Source organism: Pogoniulus pusillus, chromosome Z (assembly GCF_015220805.1).
Source record: "Pogoniulus pusillus isolate bPogPus1 chromosome Z, bPogPus1.pri, whole genome shotgun sequence".
In the NCBI taxonomy this organism is placed as follows: Eukaryota; Metazoa; Chordata; class Aves; order Piciformes; family Lybiidae; genus Pogoniulus; species Pogoniulus pusillus.
Genome location: NC_087309.1, coordinates 372,899 through 398,049, shown reverse-complemented (window position 1 = coordinate 398,049; position 25,151 = coordinate 372,899). Strand labels below are relative to the sequence as shown.

Here is a 25,151-nt window from a genome sequence, read left to right as displayed (position 1 = left end):
GAGGCACAGGACCAGTTCCTGACCACCTGACCAGCACCTGGGAAAGGGAGAACCAGCTACACGGGAGATGGAGTCATATCACCGGGGTGGCCAGTGGATGATGGCATCCGGACCCACGGACTGTGACCTCCAGCCATGGACTCAGAGCATCCAAGGCTCTGCCATGAACTTGGTTGCTCTACCAGGAACAGAGCAATCTTCAAATTGACTGTGTAGCTTTATTTAATACTGTTTGGGCTATTGTTGAGCCTTGTTAAGTATCGTTAAATATTGTTGGGGCGATTAATGTGTTACCTATTGTTAATGTTGGAAAAGGCTAAGCCATATATATATATATTAATAGGTTCCTAAATTGAAGGGGGATCACCTCTCACTCAAGTTCTAGACAAAGATGCTCATTACCACCGGGGTGGGATGTCCTGGAGTCCTGTACCCCTAAATTCCTCTCCTGCCCGGACTTCGGGGGGGAAGGGGAAAAGCCGCCTGGTTTCCCCCCCCTCGCCTGCCCTGCAGCCGAGAAGGGGGCGGCGACTGCCCCGTGAGTTCCCGCGCTGGAGCCAGGCTGGGATTGGCCGTGCGCTTTCGCGCCTAAAGTGTGGTAACTCTGCCCTTTGTCTAGCGAAGGGTATAAATATTGGGGGTCTTCCCGCCTTTGGGGTTCCCGCTTTTGGATTTTGCCTGTGCCTGGACGAGTTCGCTCACTCTCCTGTGCCTGGACTGCGGAGAGACCAAAGGACTTGCCTTGGTGTTAGGCACACCTTTGTCTGCCTAACGACCCTTAACGACTCTTAACGACTCCTGTAGCCGCTGGAGGAGGAAGACCGACTGCACGAGCCAGCCTGAGTGAGTTATTTGGCTTAGCTTAATTTAGTAAGAAACCGCTATTAATTAATAGCTAAAGCCTTTTCCAAAAACTGACTTCCAAATATATATAGTCAGATTATTAATGGTATCCTCGTAGAATTCTCATGCAACTTAACCTGTTTATCAAACGAAATTAATCTTTGTATATATAGTTGTGGGGGCGGGTTTTGTAAAAATAAAAAATATCTATTTTTGATAAATTCTCGACTCGGCCACGAATTATTACTGCCCTCCGCAACACATGACGCAGCTGTTAAGTGAGCCTACTAGGGGTCAAGCTCAGCTTGACCTGCTGCTCTCCAACAGAGAAGGGCTGGTGGGAGATGTGACAGTGGGAGGCTGCCTGGTGTGTAGTGATCATGAGATAGTGGAGTTTTCAATATGCAGGGAGGTAGGAAAGAACTATAACAGAACCCTCACCTTGGACTTCCAGAGGGCAAACTTCAATTTGCTCAAAAAACTTATTTCCAAAGTCCCCTGGGCAGCAGTCCTTGGGAACAAAAGGGTCCAGGATTGTTGGACCTACTTTAAACAGGAGCTCTTGAAGGCACAGGAGCTGGCAGTTCCATGTGCCGAAAGATGAGCCGTCGGGGAAGGCGACCAGCCTGGATGAGCAAACAGCTCCTGAAGGAACTGGGGGGAAAAAAGAGGGTGTATCACCTTTGGACGGAGGGGAAGGCTTCTCCTGACATGTTTAAGGATGTAGCCAGATTATGCAGGAGAAAAATTAGAGAGGCTAAGGCCCAGCTAGAACTTAGGCTGCCACCTCTGTGAAGGATAATAAAAAGCACTTTTATAAATGTATCAATTCTAAAAAGAAGGGCAAGAAGAGCCTCCACTGCTTACTGGACCAGGAGGGGAACACTATAACTGATGACAAAGAAAAGGCTGAGGTCTTGAATGCCTTCTTCACCTCAGTTTTCAACAGTAAGGAGGGAGGAGTTCGAGGCAAGTGGCCTCTTGAACTGAGGGATGGGGTCAGGGAGCGGTGTGCTGCCCAGGAAATTCGTGAAGAATTAGTTCAGGACCTGCTGAGCCATCTGGACACCCACAAGTCCATGGGACCAGATGGGATCTATCCCAGGGTGCTGAGAGAGCTGGCAGCTGAGCTGGCCAAGCTGCTCTCCATCATTTTCCAGCAGTCCAGGCTCACTGGAGAGGTCCCAGGAGACTGGAAGCTGGCCAACGTGATCCCCTTCCACAAGAAGGGTTGGATGGAGGAACCCAGGAACTACAGACCCATCAGCCTGACCTCAGTGCCAGGGAAACTGATGGAGCAGGTAATCATGGGGGCAATAACTGCGCACCTGAGGGATGTCCAAGAGCTCATGTCCAGCCAACATGGATTTAGGAAGGGCAGATCCTGCCTCTCCAACCTGATCTCCTTCTATGATCAGGTGACCTGCTTGGTGGATGTGGGGAGGCCCGTGGATGTGGTCTATCTGGACTTCAGCAAGGCCTTTGACACTGTCCCCCACAGCAGACTGCTGGCTAAGCTGTCAGCCCGTGGCTTGGATGGCAACACTCTGTGCTGGGTTAGGAACTGGCTGGAGGGCTGGACCCAGAGAGTGGTGGTGAATGGTGCCACATCCAGCTGGCGGCCAGTCACTAGTGGTGTCCCTCAGGGATCAGTGCTGGGCCCCATCCTCTTTAACATCTTCATAGATGATCTGGATGAGGGCATGGAGTCAGTCATCAGCAAGTTTGCAGATGACACCAAGCTGGGGGCAGATGTGGCTGGATTGGAGGGCAGAAGGGCTCTGCAGCGGGACCTTGACCACCTGGACAGATGGGCAGAGGCCAATGGGATGGCATTCAATAGCTCCAAGTGCAGGGTGATGCGCTTTGGCCACAACAACCTCATGCAGAGATACAGGCTGAGGTCAGAGTGGCTGGAGAGCAGCCAAACAGAAAGGGATCTGGGGGTGCTGATTGATACCCGCCTGAACATGAGCCAGCAGTGTGCCCAGGTGGCCAAGAGAGCCAGTGGCAATCCTGGCCTGCATGAGCAATGGTGTGGTCAGCAGGAGCAGGGAGGTCATTCTGCCCCTGTACTCTGCACTGGTTAGACCACACCTTGAGTACTGTGTTCAGTTCTGGGCCCCCCAGTTTAGGAGGGATATTGAGATGCTTGAGCATGTCCAGAGAAGGGCGACAAGGCTGGTGAGAGACCTTGAGCAGAAGCCCTACGAGGAGAGGCTGAGGGAGCTGGAATTGTTTAGCCTGGAGGAGAGGAGGCTCAGGGGTGACCCTATTGCTGTTTACAACTACCTGAAGGGTGGTTGTGGCCAGGAGGAGGTTGCTCTCTTCTCTGAGGTGGCCAGCACCAGAACGAGAGGACACAGCCTCAAGCTGTGCCAGGGGAGATTTAGGCTCGAGGTGAGGAGAAAGTTCTTCACTGAGAGAGTCATTGGCTACTGGAATGGGCTGCCCGGGGAGGTGGTGGAGTTGCCATCCCTGGAGCTGTTCAAGGCAGGATTGGACGTGGCACTTGGTGCCATGGTCTAGCCTTGAGCTCTGTGGTAAAGGGTTGGACTTGATGATCTATGAGGTCTCTTCCAACCTTGGTGATATTGTGATACTGTGATATATTGTCTCAGAAAGGCTAGTGCATTCATCATTGATTGGTTAAAATTACAGAAGGAAAGTTAGTAACTACTACATGATTGGCTAACACACTCTGCTCAGGCGAAAGACGTTGTTTCTACTTTCTTCATTACTTGCCCTGCTCCTTGGTATATGTTGCTATGCAACTATCTGAGCAGTCCTGACCGCAGGATTCTATTTATCTTTCTCTGAGGTCTGTCTGACCCACACATTCCAAGGTCTATGCTGTATTTATTTCGTTTTGGGCAACTGTTCCTTGCTAACAGGCCATTGCCCTATTCCTGCACCTCTGTGGTTTGAATGGGAGAGGAAAAGGCATGAAAATACCTGTGTCCTCCCACACCCTGCAGGCACGAAGGGGGGGAGCAAGGGGCCCTTCCAGCACAAGGGGTGCCTGTGCAGTACCCACACTGGAATCGGGCTGGGGATTGGCTGTGGTCTGTGTGCCTAGGAAGTGGTAACTCTGCTCTTTGTCTAGGGAGGGTATAAATATTGGGGAACTTCCCGCCTTAGAGTTCTCCCCCCACCTGGATAGATTCTGCAAAAAAGAGTCCCCTGGTGCTCCGAAGGACAAGCTTCTGAGGGACAGGGCCTTGTCCTGAGGGACAGGGCCATCTCTGCTTTTGACAGCTTCCACCATAAGCACCCTTTATGCAGGCTTGATAAGTCTTAATGATCCTTGGATGGCTTCTGAAAGAGAGAGCAGAGACACGCATCTGGACTGCCCTTCTTTTCAGCCAGCTTGACTCACCTTTGAGTAAACCTTTGGCTCAGCCGACTAGGGGATGCCATATTTAGTAGCTCAGACTTTGCCAACTTCTGACTTCCAAAATAGTCAAATTTACCCATAGTATCCTTATAGATCTTCTAAATCTAACTGAATCTGCTAATTAAAACTAAATTAATTTCTATACATAGTTTTGGGGGCAGGTTTTTGGGAAAATAAAATAACTCTATTTTCTATATATTCCTGACTCAGCCACATTCATTCCCTGCCTCCACAACAGAGGGCTTTTGTGTTTCTGTATTACCTTTTAACTTGTATATTTGTGTGTGTATATATATATATATATATATATATGTATATATATTGTAAATATCTCCTTGTATATTGTGCTAAGCTGTAAATACAAAGCTTCATTCAATTTCCAGAGCCACTGAGTCTAGTCTGGGTGATTTTCCAAAGAGTGGGGGGGTGGGGAACACCCAAACCATCACACACTTCTTTTTTTTTCATTAAAAGGAGGAATTTATATCTCTTTCTCTATATATATAAGGAAAATCTATACAAAATGCTCTTTCAAATATTTACATCATATTCTAAATGTTTAATATAATCTGCTGCAACAAATATGCTCATATTAGAAGACAGGCACAGTGTAAGTTATTTCCCATATTTAGACATCAACTTCGTGGTAGTCATTTCTGAATTGCTGACCAATGTTGGCTTTTTCTAACATGCTTTGAAGACCGCATGAGATTACATCAGAAACCAGCAGTTTAGCACGTTTATTGTAAATTAACATCTTCCTAGGTAAGTGAGTGGTCTTAACCTTCCAGATCTAAAGTTAGTAACCACATGATTTATGAAGAGCAGATGAGGTTTTAAAAACGATGAGAACTAAAGCCATGATAGTTTCACATTCATTTCCAGAGATAATTCTTTCCATGTTAACACTGACTATCTCTTTTCATGCATTTGATCACAGCATAGTTTTCCATGGGCTGACACTGTTCTACTCCTGTAATCTCCTGTTCTTCTCTAGTCACAGGAAATATTTTTAATACTTTTCCATCAGGAAGAAAAATACAAACAACATGACTTTCTGACCTCAAGACTTTTAATACACAAATGTAAAACTCTTATCCCTTTCATCTCATCATTCCTGCACTTGGGCCACAACAACCCCAAGCAATGTAACAGGCTTGGGGCAGTGTGGCTGGGGAGCTGCCTGGCAGAAAGGGACCTGGGGGTTATAATAGACAAGCAACTGAATATGAGCCAGCTATGTGCCCAGGTGACAAAGAAAGTCAGTGGCATCCTGGGTCGAATTAGAAATAGTCTGACTAGCAAGAGCTAGGAGGTGATTGCCCACTTTTACTTAACACTGGAGAGGTTACACCTCGAGTATTGTGTCCAGTTTTGGGCTCCTCATTACAAGGTGCTGGAGCCAGTGCAGAGGAGGGCAAGGAAGCTGTAAAGGACCTGGAGAATAAATCTTACGAAGAGCAACTGAAGGAGCTGGGGCTAGTTTGGGGAAGAGGAGGCTGAGGGAGACCTCATTGCTGTCTACAACTTCCTGAAAGGTCATTGCAGCTCTGAAGTTGGTGCTGGTCTCTTCTCACAGGTAATGGCCTCAAATTGCAATATTAGGAAAAAAACTTTTCACAGTAAGTGAAATCCAGACATTGGAACAGACTGCCCAGGGTGGTGGTTGAGTCACCATCCTTGGCTTTGTTTAAAGGTCATTTGGATGTGCTGCTTGGGGATATGGCTTAGGGGTGAACTTTTGTAAAGTAGGGTGTGATGGTTTGGGTGTACCCCACCCCCACACACTTTAGAAGTACCCAACTAGACTCAGCCAGCTCTGGGAATACAAATGAAGCTATTTATTTACAGCTAGCACAATGTACAAGCAGCTATTTACAATTTATATACAGTTATATACAGAAATATACAAGGTAAAAAGTAATACAGAAACACAACTCCCCTCCCAGAAACCTGAGTCCCCAGGAGGGGCTCTCAACCACCCCTGCACCTTCCCCCTGACCCTCTCAACCTTACCCCAGTCCTAAGGAAGAATAGAGGTTCAGCCAAGAGGTTAAGAAGCAAAGGTGAGTGGAAGGTGAGGTTAGGGAGATGCAGCTCAGTCAGCAGCCAGAGCAAGAGTGCCACAAAAATGGCAAGAGTGTTATCTAATGTTTACTTTCTTCTTGTTCATCAAGACTCTCAGGGAAGGAGATATCACCATTGTTTTCCTTTCACAGCCTATGATCTAGTTTTTCTCACCAAAACAGTCTAGCCTGCTTCAAACTAGCACATAGGGTTAATGGTTGAACTTGGTGATCCCAAGTCTCTTTCCCATCCTGAACAATTCTGTGATTCTATGAATAATGAAATAAAACCTTCAAAGATCTCTGTGGATAGAGTATGTTTTGAATAGTCCTACCAAGCTGCATCTAAACAGCATCTAAAGACCTGTCACACCATCCTTAGCTGTTGACAGTGTACACTGCTGTTCAGCATCTCTTAAATTCCAAGAGGTTTGGTCCTTGTGAGTGCTAAATGAAATCCATTAAAGTGACAGATGACAGGTTTTGTAACACCCAGAATTAAACTGCTTCCCTTAGGGAATGAACGAACTAACTGTTGTGTTTGACCCAGTGTGCTTCTTTGCTTATGTCCATCTGGCACATTAACCAGTCGATTATAGAATTACACATAATAAGAGAATTATGCAATTGTTTATATTTTCAGTCACTGTCACACATAGTAAGAAAGGCAACAATTCAAAATCAAATAAAAACAAAGTTATAATTATGCTAGCTGTCATTACCACTATGAAAATAATAGAGAATTCCCAATAAAGCACTTGTGTTCAGTTGCAGTTACATATTTAACCCAGATCTCTGGAAATACTTAGACAGAATCTGTGTTACAATCTCTGTGATATGTAAAACAGCACAGACCTTTGAACTGGTCTCTGCTGATCTTAGCCTTGAAAAGGTTCGATTGGCATGTGGACACAAAGATGTGACACTGTTCACAGGAATTATAGCTAAAAGCAGGACCTAAGGCTTTAATGCTGGAACTTGACACAAGGTGGATTCTGTCCCTCCTTGCTAGTTTAATGACAATAAATATGATGTTATTCTTCAGTTAGAATATTCTTCCTCTGGGGTAAGTCAGACAAGCTACTAGCAGCTGACATAATGGACTGATGGGGAAAATTGCTTTCTCTTGAAAGACTGTACTGTCTTTTGTCATATTTCTGTTGGAAGGAACATATATATTTTGAATTATTGAATGGGCTAAGTACATCTAGTCACTTGCTTTCAAGGAAAATAAGCCAAAGAATGAGCTGAGGTAACTGCTACAAAAAGCCATGCTCCCATGCTTACTCTCCCCAGATTAATTTCCACAGACAAGCTGTTCCATCAGCTGCAACAGAAAAGATCCTGCTCTGATCTGGGCTCAGGGCTACATGCAGAACTCTTCCTTTGTGACCTGTAGAATAAAATGCATATATACATCACCATTCTACATTGATTATGCCAGTCACTTGCAGCACCCCCACGGTGGTTTGTCCCACTTTTACAAAACGTGTAGCCAAGCATGCATGGAGCTAATGTAAAGAGTAAAAGAAAAGAATGCTTTAACAGTAAGAAAGAGCTAAGGGTACTCTTTTCTTATTAGAGATCAGGCTTTAACTGCCAAGACTGCACCACACTGAAAAGACATTTCCATCCAAGGACAACATTGAACCTGAACTCCTGAGTCCCTACATATTTACATCAGTCTCATCTGCAGTTGGTAATGTGTCTTACTGCTGAGCTTTCCCATCTGGCTGCACATGCCTTGCAGACAACTTGCAGCTGATCCAGTGGTAATAAGATAGTGTCTCCAGCTGCTCAGTTGTTACTGTTAAAGAGATCTTTCAACAGTAACCCCACTAAATAATTGGAACTCCATCATTTATCAGCAATCCTGGCTCCCTGGAGAGGTTCCTGAAGACTGGAAGCTGGCCAATGTGATTCCCATACACAAGAAGGGTCATAAGGAGGAGCCAGAAAACTGCAGACCTGTGAGCCTGACCTCAGTGCCAGGCAAGGTCATGGAACACGTCATCTTGGGTGCCATCACAAAGCACCTACAGGATGGCCAAGGGATCAGGCCCAGCCAGCATGGGTTTAGGAAGGGCAGGTCCTGCCTCACCAACCTCATCTCCTTTTATGATCAGGTTACCCGCCTGGTGAATGTGGGGAAGGCTGTGGATGTAGTCTACTTGGACATCAGCAAAGCCTTTGACACTGTCTGCCACAAGAAGCTCCAAGCCAAGCTGGCAGCTCATGGCTTGGACAGATTAACTCTGTGCTGGATCAAGAACTGGCTGCATGGCAGAGCTCAGAGAGTGGTGGTGAATGGTGCCACATCCAGTTGGCAGCCAGTCACTAGTGGTGTTCCCCAAGGATCAGTGCTGGACCCAGGCCTGTTCAATATCTTTATTGATGATCTGGATGAAGGCATTGAGTCCAGCATCAGTAAGTTTGCAAATGACACCAAGCTAGGAGCAGGTGTTGATCTGTTGGAAGGTAGGAGAGCCCTGCAGAGGGACCTGGACAGGCTGAATGGGTGGGCAGAGGCCAATGGGATGAGATTGAACAAGGCCAAGTGCAGGGTTCTGCACTTTGGCCACAATAATCCCAAGCAGTGCTATAGGCTGGGGACAGAGTGGCTGGAGAGCAGCCAGGAGGAAAGGGACCTGGGGGTACTGATAGATAGTAAGCTGAAGATGAGCCAGCAGTGTGCCCAGGTGGCCAAGAGAGCCAATGGCATCCTGGCCAGCATCAGGAACAGTGTGGCCAGTAGGACAAGGGAGGTTATTCTTCCCCTGTACTCAGCACTGCTCAGGCCACACCTTGAGTACTGTGTCCAGTTCTGGGCCCCGCAATTCAAGAAAGATGTTGAGGTGCTGAAACATGTCCAGAGAAGGGCAACAAGGCTGGTGAGGGGCCTGGAGCACAAATCCTATGAGGAGAGGTTGAGGGAGCTGGGCCTGTTTAGCCTGGAGAAGAGGAGGCTCAGGGGTGATCTTATTACTGTCTACAACTACCTGAAGGGGCATTGTAGCCAGGTGGGGGTTGGCCTCTTCTCCCAGGCAACCAGCAATAGAACAAGGGGACACAGTCTCAAGTTGTGCCAGGGTAGGTATAGGCTGGATATTAGGAAGAAGTTCTTCCCACAGAGAGTGATTTCCCACTGGAATGGGCTGCCCAGGGAGGTGGTGGAGGCACCGTCCCTGGGGGTCTTCAAGAAAAGACTGGATGAGGCACTTAGTGCCATGGTCTAGTTGACTGGATAGGGCTGGGTGATAGGTTGGACTGGATGATCTTGGAAGTCTCTTCCAACCTGGTTGATTCTATGATATTCTATGATATTCTATGGTATTGAGTTTGTCTTCAGCTATAGTAAACATCACTGCTCTAAAACAGACCTCCTGAATCTCCTAGTACTATATCAATGCTCTTCAAACCCACAAGGTTTTTAGGCACAAAGAGGAGTAAGAAACTGGAAGTCTTTTTACATTAAGTTGTTGGCCATTACCTTGTCTGGTTGGGTGAGTTCCTAACAATCACATAGCTGAGCTAGAGGAAGAAGATTGTATGTCATCTAAAACAGACCAGAGGAACCACGTCCTAAAATGAAGCATAAAGGTACAAATGAAGTCTTGTGTGACCAATTGAAATGAGTGCAGACATATCCTTCCATCATCTCTACTTGAGTTCTCCACAAACACAAAGGGATAGTACTTTTGTCAGTGTGGTGAGACTCTGGAACAGGTTGCCCAGGGAGATGGTGGAAGCCTTATCCCTGGAGGTGTTTAAGACCAGGCTAGATGAGACTCTAGACAGCCTGATCTAGTGTGAAGTGTCCCTGCCCATGGCAGGTGGGGGGTGGAACTAGATGATCCTTGTGGTCCCTTCCAGCCCTGACTGATTCTGTGATTCTATGGTTCTATGATTCTATGATTCTGTGATTCTATGATTCTGTGGTTCTACAATTCTATTATTCTATTATTCTCTCACTCAAAATAATTTTATGAGGGCAAACATGTAAGGAACTGTAAAGCTCTCTGAAGCTGTGGTACTTACCATGGTGGTACCTGATGAAGATCTGTAGGACTGTTGCAGATGGACACTCTTCCCTAACTTTGCAAAGCTCTCTGGAGCCACTGTGACTAAAAGCAAGTATCAGCTCTCCCAGTGCTGTCTCTCCTAAAATTTGCTACTATAATTTTGATACCCCTAAATTATTTCAGCAGAGATTAATTTTCAGGCTTTGTTCCAACTCCAGTTATCAAACTATACATGATCTTTGTCAATATTTAATACCACAACTGCTTTACACTGTCTCCATTCAGTGCCTGTAATGACTTGGAGGGAAAAATCAGAGCTGTAGTCTTTGGAGGTATCTAAAACTATACAAAACACTGAATATTAGCTTCAGTCAAAAAGAAGTGAAAGGAGGTGGGGAAAAAATGAAAACAAACAGAAAAAAAAAAAAAAGGAAAACATCAGTAATTTCCACATTTTCTGAGTGGAGTTTTCTGGGTTTAATTAATTGTTTCAAGGTCACGTTCAGATTTGTTTGCATGTATGTTTTCTTTGATCTACAACAATTTTTTTCTAAGGGAAGGCACTTATATCCTAGTACAGTAGTTCTAGCAGAAGTATCTCAGAAATGGACTCCGTACTATAAAAGCTTATTACATTTCACTTAATATACTAAACAGTAGGCAGCCTCAGTTACTAAAGTACCCAACAGTAGCTAATGGTGCTTCATGTTAGCTGAAGTCTTTGGCATCTTGCAGGAAGATTTAACGCTGAGATTCAGTTCTGACAATTTGTTCATTTCTTTGGGTATAAAACTCTTGTAGTTAAAGTGTCTGAAGCTGACTTAGAACCATCTCAAAATCATCCACCACAGATTTTTTTCTGAACATATTTGGATACATTCACAGTTTTCCCCAACATTCAATTCCTTATAGAAAGGTAGTAAAAATTTTCATAAGCAGGAATGTATCTGCATAACAATTACTTGGTATTTTTGTCAATGAAAATCAGTTTCTCTTGAAGATAACTAAACTGAAGGGGACACAGGATGATAAGTAGCTCTGCAGCTTCAGCAAACTACCAATTGCTTTTGACTGATACAGTAACTGTTCTACACTGTACACTATTCTCAAAGGTAAGATTAAAGTGAGGTTCCATTTCAACCGGACTTATAAAGAATTAAGAAACTTCAGGCTACAGCACTTACGACTAATGATCATTTCTCAGAACAGCACAGCACATTACCTTAAGAGCTGTACAGGAAGGAGAAGGAATAAGGAAGAAAAGGCAATACAAATTTCATTGTGACTCTCTTGTGCTTGAATTTTACAGACCAGTGTTGAAGCCAAGTTTCTAGTTCCCTTCAAGTCCCTGGGACAGCATCCCAGAATAAGTGGGATGTAATAAATCAAGAATTTAATAAACGCCTTCAAATGCAGCAAGATGGTACAAAAAGTATTTGTAAATGTCAGCTGTCAAGTTGAAAATCCAAAGCTTCTTAGGCCGTGTCTTGCAGAAGGGTGAAAAAAACAACCATACTTAGCAAAATGCAGCCATTGCACAAATAATTTATTTGCCTTACCTTTAGACACTTCTGTTGGGTCACTTCAGCTAATAGTGAAACAAGTAATAGAGTGACAGCAAGCACCACAAAAACGACTAATAGCAAGGATCAACTTTTGTGCATGGTATAGACCTGCAGCACCATGGACCAACACAGAGCAACACAAGGAAATTCCATTTTTCTCTAGCTGCCAGCATGGTACAAAGGAAACAGTCACCGCTACTACATTGCTTCACAGACAAAATCATTCACTAAAACCCAGGCAGCTCTCAATAAGACATGGAGATTTATTTCAAACATTGTTTGGAAATGGGTTCAGTATCCTTGCAAAATGTGCTGCTAAATCAAAGAGCCATATCTAGTTCATGTTGTCTAGGAGGTCTAGAGTATATTGGAAGTAACCTGACATTAGCACATTTGATCCAGGGATAGTATGTCTTAGGGAGAAGTGGAATTCCATATCCTGCACCTAGGATTACTGAAATTGTAGGAGTGAATCCCATCATTCAAGAATTTTACACAAGCAACTTACACTCTTATCCTAATAAGTCAAACATTACCATCCTGAATCAGGACTGTGCATATGCAAGCAGGCGTGTCAGTGGAGGGTGAATAAGTAGGCAACTGGCAGGTGTGTAAGCAGAGGGAGAATGGGTAGGTAACTGACTTTTTCAACTCTTTGTTTACATAAATGGATGGCATGCACTTGCAAGAATACACTGAGTAGAAAGATAGTTAACTGAAATAGTTAAAACCCCTAACTGAAATACTTGCCATAGAGTTGTGAGTCGACGCGCGTGGGATACTTCCATATTTTCATCTGATTTCCAGGAAGGCCTTGCCCAGTCAGCAGTTCACAGGTTCTGGGCAACCAGAGCAAGGAACAAACCTACTGCAATTTAAAATTATGCTTTATTTTTCAGAAAGCAAATATAGACCATTCGGTAGATTTGAAATGTTATCTACAATGTTTGAACGAGCTGCTGAGAAATAGTGGCAAGAGAATGCTTACTTATTTAAAAGGATAGTTTCCTTGGAACTTTTCTACATACAGTTGCCTTATTGTCCTATCTAGGTGTGGCATCAGCCTATCAGTATAAAACCAAACCCCTTCCCAACACTCCCTCAGCTGAGACTAATCACACACAGGGTGCCGAATGTAGCACAACTGCATGTCCAGAGAAAACACCACTGTTCCTCTGACTGCAGAATCACCCTCCAAGCCAGGGGAAGGTTTTCCAAGTGAGCACAGCTATGCAAGAGGAGAGTAGCCTAAGTATGCAGACATTTCATCATTTCACCTGAGAATCTGTGGCTGCACTCACTATTTATGTCCCAGACATGAAAAATCCCATCTTTCATTCCACCCCCTGTAGCAAGGACTTCAGACTTCCAAGGACACCAGTTCATAGCCTAAAAAAAAAAAAAAAAACCAGATCCCAGATCAGACTAACAGAATAGGAGGTTAGCTGGGAAAACAGAGTATTTTTTCTTAAGAGCCTGATTGGAAAAATGCTCTGCAACAGGTACCCAGAATGTACATAGAGCAATGTAGGATCACAAAACTCCAAATGTTGCTTCCCTTGCCATTGCTTCACAGTAGCTTACTGTGCTAGTTTGAAGCAGGCTAGAATGTTTTGGTGAAAAGAACTAGATAACTGGCTGAAAAAGGAAAACAATGGTTGTGTCCCCTTCTCTCACAGTCTCGCTGAGATGTATGGGAACAACAAGGGTAAACATTAGGTAACTTTCACCATTTTCTCACTCTGCTTCTGGCTTTAGACGAAGCTACATCTCCTTAACCTCACTGCCACTAACCTTGCTCCTTAACCTCTTGGCTGCACCTCTATTCTTTCTCAGGATTGGGTAAGGTTGAAAGGGGCGGGGGAGGTGCAGGGGTGGTTGAGAGCCCCTCCTGGGGACTCAGGTTTCTGGGAGGGGAGTTGTGTTTCTGTATTACTTTTTATTTGTATATTTCTGTATATAAATGTATATACTGTAAATATCTGCTTGTATATTGTGCTAGCTGTAAATAAAGAGCTTCATTTATATTCCCAGAGCCCGTCTGAGTTAGCTGGGGCATTTCTAAAAGTGGGGGGGGGCGGGTAAAAGCCAAACCACCACACTTACACTGTCCCGCATATGCTCATAGAAGTCTCTGCTTACCCTTCACAGGCCACAGGCACAAGAAGAACCCAGACAGATGAATTTTACTGTCTAAATCAAGCAATGCGGAAGGCTCAGCAATGTGATTCATGGGGCTTACGAAAGAGTTTCTTCTAATATACTTCAAATATATGCCTAAAGCACAGACTCTATCTGCAGAAAATCTACCAAGAATTTAATTCCACTGTAACAATAAACTCCTCTGACCCTTTAACCCCAGTGCTTCAGGCCAGCCTTAGACCCTTTTGGGAAGATAAATAGCTTATAAATACTATCCTCTCTTTCACAGACTGGGACTTCATAAAGATGAATAATCTTAAATTGTCTCATTTTCAGTTTCAGATTATTTGCTACCAACAGTGACAAAAAAAAAAAAAAATTGAAGCAGGGATAGCTTTCCAAAACTCACAAAACTGAAATATCTCATTTGTTACCTGGTGAGAACTGCACCACCAATTTTTTTCTTTGCAAGAAAGAGACATATAGGAGAAGGCTTTACATTTAATTTCTATTTGGTATTACATTTACAAAGGCCTATTAATCCAGTACAAGTTCCTAGTCAAAGCCCCAGAAAGCTTATCTGTGAACTGCAATGGGAACAAAGCAGACAAAACAGATGGGGAGTAGACACTAACAGATATCAGTGAGATAGTTTGAGGAATTCCCTACCCATTCACATCAACAAGGTGAATTCACAAAAGGAAATACAAGCAGCAAACAATCCTTCTGCATGTACCTTCACAGATGAAGAATGAGGTATGGTTTTCAGGGGCTGTGACTGCAATTTCACACCAGGGTCACTAGGCCAGATATTCAGTAAACCATCAGTAGACCCACTTGCCAGCAGCTGGTTGGTTAGTGACCATTTCAGGCTGCAAACACTTTGTTTTGGCAAAGAGTCCCAACATGGTGATGAGCAACATGCACATGATGGTGATGAATAGATCCTAGCCGAGAACCACTGTAGATGAGAAAAGATAGTGTGGGTTTCATGTTAAAGAATGCAAGCTACATCATCACACTGATGTTCTTTCAGTGGTCTCAGAAGCAAACCACATCAGAGTGAAATATATCTGCAGAACAAACGTATTTCAGTAAAAGGAAACACAAACCAACTCTCAAAAGCACACCCTGTGTGTGGATGTGGCCAGCAGAAACGAGCCCAGCAGCTGCTGAGCTCAAGCCATGCAGAATACTCATTCTCGCTCATGGTTCTCCTTTCTCTGAAGATCTATTGCATTGAATGCCACCAATCTGCACTATGTTCAATTGCCAAGCCATTTTGTATGAATTATTTCCTGTTCCTCATGAAAAATCATTTTGCAAGATGAATTTTGCCAAGGTCAGATATGGCTTCACACCCAGCAAAGAGACAGTGTAAAACTACATTGCTCTGGAAAAGGAGGTAGTAGTAACTGCACTCAACTTTGGGTCTGTCCCATCCCTTGCCAGTCTTCTCTCCTTCCTACTTCCAGACTTAAAGCAAATCTGCACAGCTTGACACAGAGGTATTAACGGCCTGTTGCACAGTGGGTAGCCACTGCCATCAGTTTACCAAAGGAAGGAAGAAATGTGCTGCCTTGAAGCACAGCTACTATTACAGCTTAGTTGCCAGCTAGGGCATTTATACTTAAGTGGTAGAGTAGAACTGAAAACATTGAAAATACCTTGCAGGGCATTTCTCCTCCAGCCTTTCCAAAGCTAAAGTAGAAATTCCAACCACTTTGACTGTCTGAGATAGAGTTTGTTTTCCCTGCAGCAGCCCACATACTACCTTGTGCTGGTAGCTAGGAGGATGTCGGTAACACACTAGTGTTTTGGCAACTGCTGAGCAGTATTCCCACATCACCAAGGCTGTCTCTCCAACATTCCTTCCTCAACAGTAGGCTGGGAGTGAGCAAGATCTTGGGAGGGCCATATCCAGGACAGCTGACTCATACTGACCAAGGGATATTCTATACCATATGACATCATCTCAGCAATAAAAACTAAGAGAAAGGGGTAAAGGTCATTCATCCACTGCAACACTTACTGATGCCCAGCTTCCCAGCTGGTTGGACATTGCCTGCTGATGGGAAGCAAGGAATACATCTTTTATTTTTCTTTGCTTCCTTGCTATGGCCTTTTGTTTGTTTGTTTGTTTGTTTTATTAAACTACCTTTCTCTTGATCCATTAGGGGGTTTTTCCATCTTATTTTCTCCCCTTTCCCACCTCATTGAGGACATGAGTGAGAGAGAAGGTTGGTGAACACCTGGCATTTAGCCAGGGTCAACCCAGCACATCAAGAGAAACAGAATCAAACTGACAGTTTTGGCTACATTCAGGTTTTCAGGAATTCTAGTGGTACAAATGGGAAGGAACTGGATTCCTGAGATTCTTGGCTGGAAGGACATCTTTCCATATGGCATAAAAAGGAATCAAAATTACATTCTCTGTTTTGCTAAAGACAATGAGAAGCCAACACAATTTTGTAACAGGTTTATTTATTAAATTTATTTACAGGTTTATGATGATGTGTTGTTGGACTGTTTTTAAGCACAGGAATTAGTACATACTCCAAAAGTATCAATTGTCCACAGTGAACTTCCTGCTCCTATTTTGGTAACAAGAAATATTAATTCCTTTTTTTTTCTGCTCATACATATATTTCAACTCAGCCCTAATGTTAGAATGAATTGGTGAGATTCAAACCTAACAAGAGAAATAAACATTATCTCAACCTGATCACAGCGATAGCTATAGTCCACGGTTTTTTAATACTGAACTTTATCATCACCTTCTACTCAGATCTAGGTTTCAGTTCTTTTCACTCATTTGGCCAAGATGAAATGCAAACTGAAACTAACACTCACTGCAATAAGGTTATGTCACCTAGCACTGGCAGGATGTTCCAGCTGCATCCTTCTATGTTAACCCATACAGCATATCTGCTCCAGTAACAGAATTTTATTAGCTGGTTGTTCAGCTGGTACCCCTGTACATCATTCCACCTAGCAGACCCAATAAAATCAAAAGCCAGAGTATCTTCCAATATCATACTATCTTTAGGTTTCACTTTAACAATAAAGCCAGTGCACCCTTACTATTATTTCTGAATTTAAGTATAACAGAAGACTACTATGATTTCAAAATTGTAGAAGCATCAGTCATAAAGCCTCCCCTTAGCAACTTCAAGTGTGAGTCAAAGAACTACAAAAGAAGTGGGAAAAAAATACACCAGATCTTTCTTATCTGAGTTTGCATATTGAAATGATCCCTAAGTACAAAATACTCACCAGTAGGCATAAAATTCACCCTTGGCAAAGCAAGGGTCAACCACTTCAACACTCCTTGGGTTGTGAATAGCAATGAGCTGGCCTTCCCCCTAGATTAATAGCTACACAGGTGTGCAGCTCTTAGCAGTTTCACTCTGCACTCTGCCCTGTATCAGGAACAGTGTGGCCAGTAGGACAAAGGAGGTTACTCTTCCCCTGTATTCAGCACTGATCAGGCCACACCTTGAGTACTGTGTCCAGTTCTGAGCCCCTCAATTCAAGAGAGATGTTGAGAAACTGGAGCATGTCCAGAGAAGGGCAACAAAGCTGGTGAGAGGCCTGGAGCACATCTCTGTGAGGAGAGGCTGAGGGAGCTGGGAGTATGCAGCCTGGTGAAGAGGAGGCTCAGGGCACACCTCATTGCTCTCTACAGTGACCTAAAGGGAGGTTGTAGCCAGGTGGGGTTAGTCTCTTCTCCCAAGCACCCAGTAACAGAACAAGGGGACACAGTCTCAAGTTGTGCCAGGGGAGGTCTAGGCTGGATGTTAGGAGGAAGTTCTTCCCAGAGAGAGTGATTTCCCATTGGAATGGGCTGCCCGGGGAGGTGGTGGAGGCACTGCCCCTGAAGGTGTTCAACAAAAGACTGGATGAGGCACTCGGTGCCATGGTCTGGTTAACTGGACAGGACTGATTGATAGTTGGACTGGATGATCTTGGAGGTCTCTTCCAGCCTGCTTGATTCTGTGAACCTAATGAAAGGATGGACTCACTCTTGGTATAGGTGGATAGGCAGTATGAATCAAACGCATTCCTCTCAGCACCAAGCAAGCTAGGCTGTCCAGGCAGGCTGCAGATCCTGTAGTATTTCAAGGTCAGGTTTTACAAAAAGCTAGTGAAATCCTAGCAAGTGGTGACAGTTTTCTTGAAGGAGAGTATGAAACAGACAATGAAGAGGCAGTTTAAACCCTCTTTTGAATATTTCCTGCCAAACAGTAAATCTTCATATGATTTATGAGATGGCTGATAAGTAGAGGGACAGGATAAGTCACCTTTGAGCAACATCAAGGAAAACAGATAAAATGAATGGGACATCTGGCTAAGTAAAAGCTGCAGGACTCTTTCTGAAAATATACTGTACCACTCACCTGCTCAGAATATAATGATTCCAGCTAAGAGCTCCAACTACAGACAGGTGCACAAACATATTTCTCAACCTCTTTTTGGTTTCAATACCCCACAGCTGCCAATCCAAAACAAGCAAGAAATTAAAACTGAACAACAAAACGGATTTTTGTTCTCTTCATTTGTTTGCAGGTAAGCCACTGCTCATTTCTGATCTAGCATACAGACAACCTCAAGCCCATTCATTTCACAGATAAGTCAAGGAATACTTCTAGAGCTGGCATTTATATGAATGATGTTGATGTCAGACAAGACTGAAGGGAATGCACATTTCTGAGTTTAAAGGTATTTTTCACAGATCAGCATTTGAAACTCCAAATTTGAAAGCACTAGCCTGCCATACTTTCATACTGCTGACTAAGGTCTGCAGCAAGTGGGTCTCCTATTAACCCAGAGAGAGACTCACAAAAATCATTTGGTAACAGGACTGCCCTGTAACAGCAGGCTGAAAAATGTTTCCTTAAAAAAACAACAACAACAACAAAAAACAAACCAAAGCAGTAATGATTTTTTTTTTGCTACTTTTGCTAAAAATGGAGAAAGACTAAGAAAGCAGATTATCTCTAGTACTTGCACTTCTCCATCACTTGTGCCAATTGCAAGGCAAGGTCCTGCTTTTATCCAAGCCAGAGATGCAATGTAGTTGGAAGTGGAACTCAAACCAATGCTTTCAATGGTTTGAAGAGTTTCTCCATTCCAAATATGTGCAGCAGATCCTACAGCAACAGCAATGAGATTTTCAAGGTTCCAGTCCAGTATGTTTAGATCTAGAAGAAAGTTATCAAAAATTACTGAAAAAAAAAAACAAACACAAACTTGTAGGTAGTAGGATGGGATGATGAGGAGTAGAGTTTGGGAAAAATAAAGCGTTTTTTTTTTTAACTATCTATGGAAAAACTTCAAAAGAATACTTCTGTGAAACCATTATTAGTAAGTGTGCCTCCTACATGAAGGAGAATATCTTGAACAAGCCAAGATCTTCTTCTGCCACCAGAAATGAGGCTCCACCACTAACAGCTACAGTTCCAAACCCACTGTTATGCCAAGGTAATTCTTGCTACAGAAGAAGACACAGGAGTGAGTCTATATGCTCCAGTTTGTCTTCCATCATCATGTAAATAGCAACAGTTACCCTGCACATGACAGGGAAAAAAATGCAGAAAGGATTTAGGGAAATTCTGCTGCTCACCTTTAGACTACACAGCAACTGTATGATAGGTGTTGGTTTCCACTGCCCCTAATGCTAGGTGCACTGCACTTGGAGATTCTGTCAAAGCAAGTCACTACAGCAGTCAGCTTCAGAATAGCCTACTGTGCCAGACAAGTCAGAAGAATTTGGTATACAACTGGGCTGGAGCACCTCTCCTGTGAGGACAGACTGAAAGAGTTGGGGCTGTCTAGAGAGGAGGAGGCTCCCAGATGACCTTCTTGTGGCCTTCCAGTATCTGAAGTGGGCTATAAAAAAGCTGGAGAGGGACTTTTTAGGATATCAGGGAGTGACAAGACATGGGGAAATGGAGCAAAGCTGGAGGTGAGGAGATTCAGACTGGAGTAGGAAGTTGTTGAGCATGAGAGTGGTGAGAGCCTGGAATGGGTTGCCCAGGGAGGTGGTTGAGGCCCCATCTCTGGAGGTGTTTAAGGCCAGGCTGGATGAGGCTCTGGACAGCCTGATCTAGGGTAGGGTGTCCCTGCCCATGGCACGGTGGTTGGAACTAGATGATCCTTCTGGTTCTTTCCAACCCTGACTGATTCTATGATTTCATATCAATTCAGGACATTCTCCCATGTCATGGGAAGTCCTCAGCTGTCCATTTAGGGCATCTTAAAAGTCATTTTGAGTGACCACCAAAGCACAGAAAACCATTACCACAGGCCAAGATCTGACATCATATTAAGGTAACTCAAATCACTCTGAAGAATAGTTGGATCTGTCAGTCAGCTGTTTGACTACAGTGTTGGTTGGTGCAGACAGAAATCATTTCCAAGGACTTACTGTCCTGTTACTGGCTGTTACTCTTAAGAGTACTTTGTGCACAAGCAGTAAATTTTAAAAAACAAATCTTTGCCCTGGTCATAGATGTACATCAATACTTGCAAGGATAGGTTGAACAAATCTTCGCAGGGACAAATGCAAACACTTGTGCACATGGAGCTGTTCACTTAACATTCTGAAGTGCTAAAACACACATTTCGTGCTGTAGACCAGACATCTGTGTGTATTCATAGAATGGTCTGGGTTGGAAGGGACCTCCAAAGGTCATCTGGTCCAATCCCCTCTGCAGTAAGCAGGGACATCCTCAACTACATCAAATTGCCTTTTGAAGCCTCACTTTGAATATCTCCAGGGATGGGGCCGCAACTGCTTCACTGGGCAATCCATTGGAGTGTTCCTCCTTCCTAACATCAAATTTAAACCTACTATTCTCTAGTTTCAAACCATTCCCCTCATTCTATCACTGCAGACCTTTGCAAACAGTCTCTCCCCACCCTTCTTGTAGGCCCCCTTCAGGTGCTGGAAGGCCTTTATTAGGTCTCCCCAGAGCCTTCTCTTCTCCAGGCTGAACAAGCTCAGCTCCCTCAGCCTGTGCTCATAGTAGAGGTCCCTCAGGCCCCAGATGATTTTTGTGGCACTCCTCTGGACCCACTACATCAGATCTTTCCTGTATCGGAGGGATTCAGACCCAGTTGCAGTAGTGCAGGTGAGGTCTCAGCAGAGCAGGGTACAGTGGCAGAATCAGCTCTCAGTCTGCTGATGCAGCAAGGGTGTGACTGGTCTCTGGGCCACAAGTGTGCATCCCTGCCCTGCATCAGCACCCCGAGTCCTTTTCTGCAGGACTGTTTTCTATCACGCATACATTCACATATAGCATGTGCATGCTTATTTTTTTGTCTGTGCAGCACCACAGACATAAGAACTTAGTTCAGAAGATATTTATCACCCAAACATAAAAATGTCACTAATGTTTCCCAAAGTAAGAGATTCACAATCTGTTCAATAAATTTGCTGACCAGCTGCTAGATATTCAAGGCTGATAGCCGACATGTTTAACTCAACTAAGTGGAGGCTTGATCTGAAAGTTGTCTTGAGATCTATAGCTGAAGGAAATTACGTAAGAGTTAAGGAATGCTGATTCTGGGGTTCGATCGGCCACATCTCCATCCTGCAACACTTTTCAAAGATGCATCCTTACAAGAAAAATTATATCCTTCATATATTCTGTAGAGTTTCCATTTTCTGTGAAAGAGACACACCTTCACCATCTTTCTTGGAATGTGCATTAAGAATTCCCATCTCTGCAAAAATCACTACACAGGAGAAACAAACTTACAGTAGTCATTGAACAAACCAGTAATATGAAGTCTGAGTTCTGGCTCCAGTGCTATGGAAGGTTTCATGGTGGGAACAGCTCTAAACTCATTCTGGGTCCCCTCTTGGCATCCTGCACTGGAAGATTTATCACACACAAATCAATAATGCAAAACAGTTTTTCTCAGGCCTAACCCTTTCACTTTCTCACTACACTTGTCTCTTTCTGATCCAGATAAGGCCAGAAGGGTGCCATTTATTCTGAGTAGGCTCCAAGTACTAGGCACACAAAGCCTCTTACAAACCTCCATGGATTTAGTCAGAAGATAAAACAGGCTCCACTGTGTTTTAATTTTATCACATCTCAATATAGAACATAGGGAGTTTCACCTTTGTTGTAGTAGCTTTCTGTCAGAAGCTGTGACTAGCAAAACATTTCACATGTGGTCTCCACTTCAAAATTCCTCTCTGGCTTTAATTTCTCACCAAAAGCTCTCCCCCATCAATACCTAACCACAGGAAAAGTGTTAAAAGCACACGCATTTTGACTACAGCACAGTAAGTTTGTTACAGCACCTAAGTGAGAAAAAAAAGCAATAGAAGTATGCACAAGCAGAATAGTCATCCTTTGTGGTCACTGTCTACACTGTTGCAGGGACTCCCAAACATGATAGAGAAAAAGCCAGATGATTAGCACAGTGGATCACCTAATGACAGATTTTCATGTCTAAGAAATCACCTTGATGTAAAGCACAGAACCCAAAGCTGGAGATTTGCATTTTTGCTCTATTCTCTGATTTTTCACTTCCTCTTTAATTAATCACCAGAGAGCAGCATTTAGAAGGAATTTTGACCATTTGAGGGGCAGAAAATATTGCTTGTACCTACAATTAACCTTCTCTGTTCAAAAGACTTAAATATCAATAAAGTTATAGTACTCTTTGACTTAAATGCACACATAAACATCCTATATGGAAGCCAAATGACAGATTGCAGAGATCTTACTTCATACAGTTCTTCCCTAGTCTGTCTTGATTCTCTCTAAATGCAAAATTCATTTCTGCCAGGCAACAAATGTTGCTTCTCACCCATGGTTCCCCCTTGCTCTGCAAATACAGACTGAAGGTGACAAACAAGCAGTCCACTGTGATTTTGGAGTGCTGTAATCAGTGGCTACAGACTCTTCAGGAGAGTCAGGCAAGGGAGAAGGGGTGGAGGAGTGGCTCTGTATATTAGGGATGCTCTGGATGTCATGGGGGTAGAAATCAAGGATGATCAAGTTGAGTCTTTATGGGTGAGAAGTACAGGGAAGGCCAACAAGACTGATATCCTGGTTGGAGTCTGTTACAGACCACCCAACCAGGAAGAAGAAGTTGATTTATCACTCTTTAAACAACTGGAGGCTGCCTCAAGATCACCTGCCCTTGTTCTGGTGGGCGACTTTAACCTACCAGACATCCGCTGGGACTTAAACACTGCAGAGAAGAGGCAGTCTAGAAGGTTTCTGGAGTGTGTGGAAGACAACTTCTTATCCCAGCTGTTACGTGAGCCTACCAGGGGGGCAGCTCTGCCTGACCTGCTGCTCACAAATAGAGAGGGGCTGGTGGGGGATGTGGTGGTTGGAGGCTGCCTGAGGCCCAGTGACCATGAAATTACAGAGTTTTCAATACATGGAGAAACCAGGAGGGGCATCAACAGAACCTCCACACTGGACTGCCAAAGGGCAGACTGCAGCCTATTTAAGGAACTAACTCAGAAACTTCCTTGGGAAATAGCCCTTAGAAACAAAGGGGTCCAGGAAGGTTAGACCTGCTTCAGGAGAGAACTCCTGCAGGCACAGGAGCATCTGTGCCACTGTGCCGGAAGATGAGCCGAGGAGGGAGGCAGCCAGACTGGATAGGCAAGGAGTTACTGAATTAATTAAAGATAAATAAGGCAGTGTATTGCCTCTGGAAAAGAGGGGAGGCGTCCCAGGAAAAGTTCAAGGATATTCCTAGGTCTCGTAGAAAAAAAATGAGAGAGGCAAAAGCCCATTTAGAGCTTAGGCTGCCACGGCTGGTATGGAGAACAAAAAAGTTTCTATAAATATATGAATGGCAAGAGAAGGGCCAAGGACAACCTCCAGTCCTTATTAGATAGAGAGGGGAATATAGTCACAAAGGATGAGGAAAAGGCAGAGGTGCTTAACACCTTCTTTGCCTCAATCTTTAATAGTGGGACAGGTTGTCTCCAGGACAGCTGGACTCCTGAAGTGGCAGATGGAGTCAGGGTCCAGTATAGTCCTCCTCTAATCCATGAGGAAGAAGTAAGGGACCTGCTGAGATACTTGGATCCTCACAAGTCCATGGGACCCGATGGGATCCATCCTAGGGTGTTGAGAGGTCTGGTAGATGAGCTGGCCAGGCCATTCTTCATCATTTACCAATAGTCTTGGCTCACTGCAGAGGTCCCCAAAGACTGGAAGCTGCCAATGTGATACCCATCCACAAGAAGGGTCAAAAGAAGGAGCCAGAAAACTACAGATCTGTCAGCCTGACCTCAGTGCCAGGCAAGGTGATGGAACAGGTCATCTTGAGTGCCATCACAAAGCAGGACACAGCCATCCATGACCACATTCCAGCCATGGCAGCTGTCCAGAGAAGGGCGACAAAGCTGGTGAAAGGACTGGAACACAAATCGTATGAGAAGAGGCTGAGGGAGCTGGGGGTGTTTAGCCTAGAGAAGAGGAGGCTCAGGGGTGACCTCATTGCTGTCTACAACTACCTGAAGGAACATTGTAGCCAGATGGGGGGTGGCCTCTTCTCCCAGGCAACCAGCAACAGAACAAGGGGACACAGTCTCAAGTTGTGCTGGAGGAAGTATAGGCTGGATGTTAGGAGGACGTTGTTGGCAGAGAGAGCGATTGGCATTGGAATGGGCTGCTCAGGGAGGTGGTGGAGTCACCATCCCTGGAGGTGTTCAAGAAAAGCCTGGACGAGGCAGTTAGTGCCATGGTCTGGTTGACTGGATAAGGTTGGGTGCTAGGTTGGACTGGATGATCTTGGAGGTCTCTTCCAACCTGGTTGATTCTATGATTCTACAAACCAACAAGCAATAACATTGACTATGTCGCTTACTCAACATCCTTACTCAACAATGACAGTCAGAAAAGTAATCACTTCAAAACAGCTATTGGTAGTGACCTCGCAACTAGTGCAGTTAAGGAAAGGAGAGCAAAAGAAGCACAGTCACTAGCTAAATGCTCACAACTTAATATATGAACAGTCACAATTAGATAACACTAAAATAAAAAGGTATCTTAAGTGTAATGTTATGGTAGTAACTTCTACTAATACAGAGAAGTATCATTATGCTTCACATGAGAAGTCAATT

General features: G+C 44.1%; 1 protein-coding gene across 1 annotated transcript; it reads right to left on the bottom strand.

Annotated features, from left to right (window-relative positions):
- Window positions 1–13,141: 13,141 nt before the first annotated feature.
- CDC20B (cell division cycle 20B) lies at window positions 13,142–21,868 on the bottom strand. Its single transcript, XM_064140552.1, is given in 6 exon segments — window positions 13,142–13,282; window positions 14,772–14,929; window positions 14,932–14,996; window positions 18,436–18,530; window positions 19,043–19,239; window positions 21,802–21,868. Coding segments are annotated over 6 exon segments (723 nt in total).
- Window positions 21,869–25,151: the final 3,283 nt, after the last annotated feature.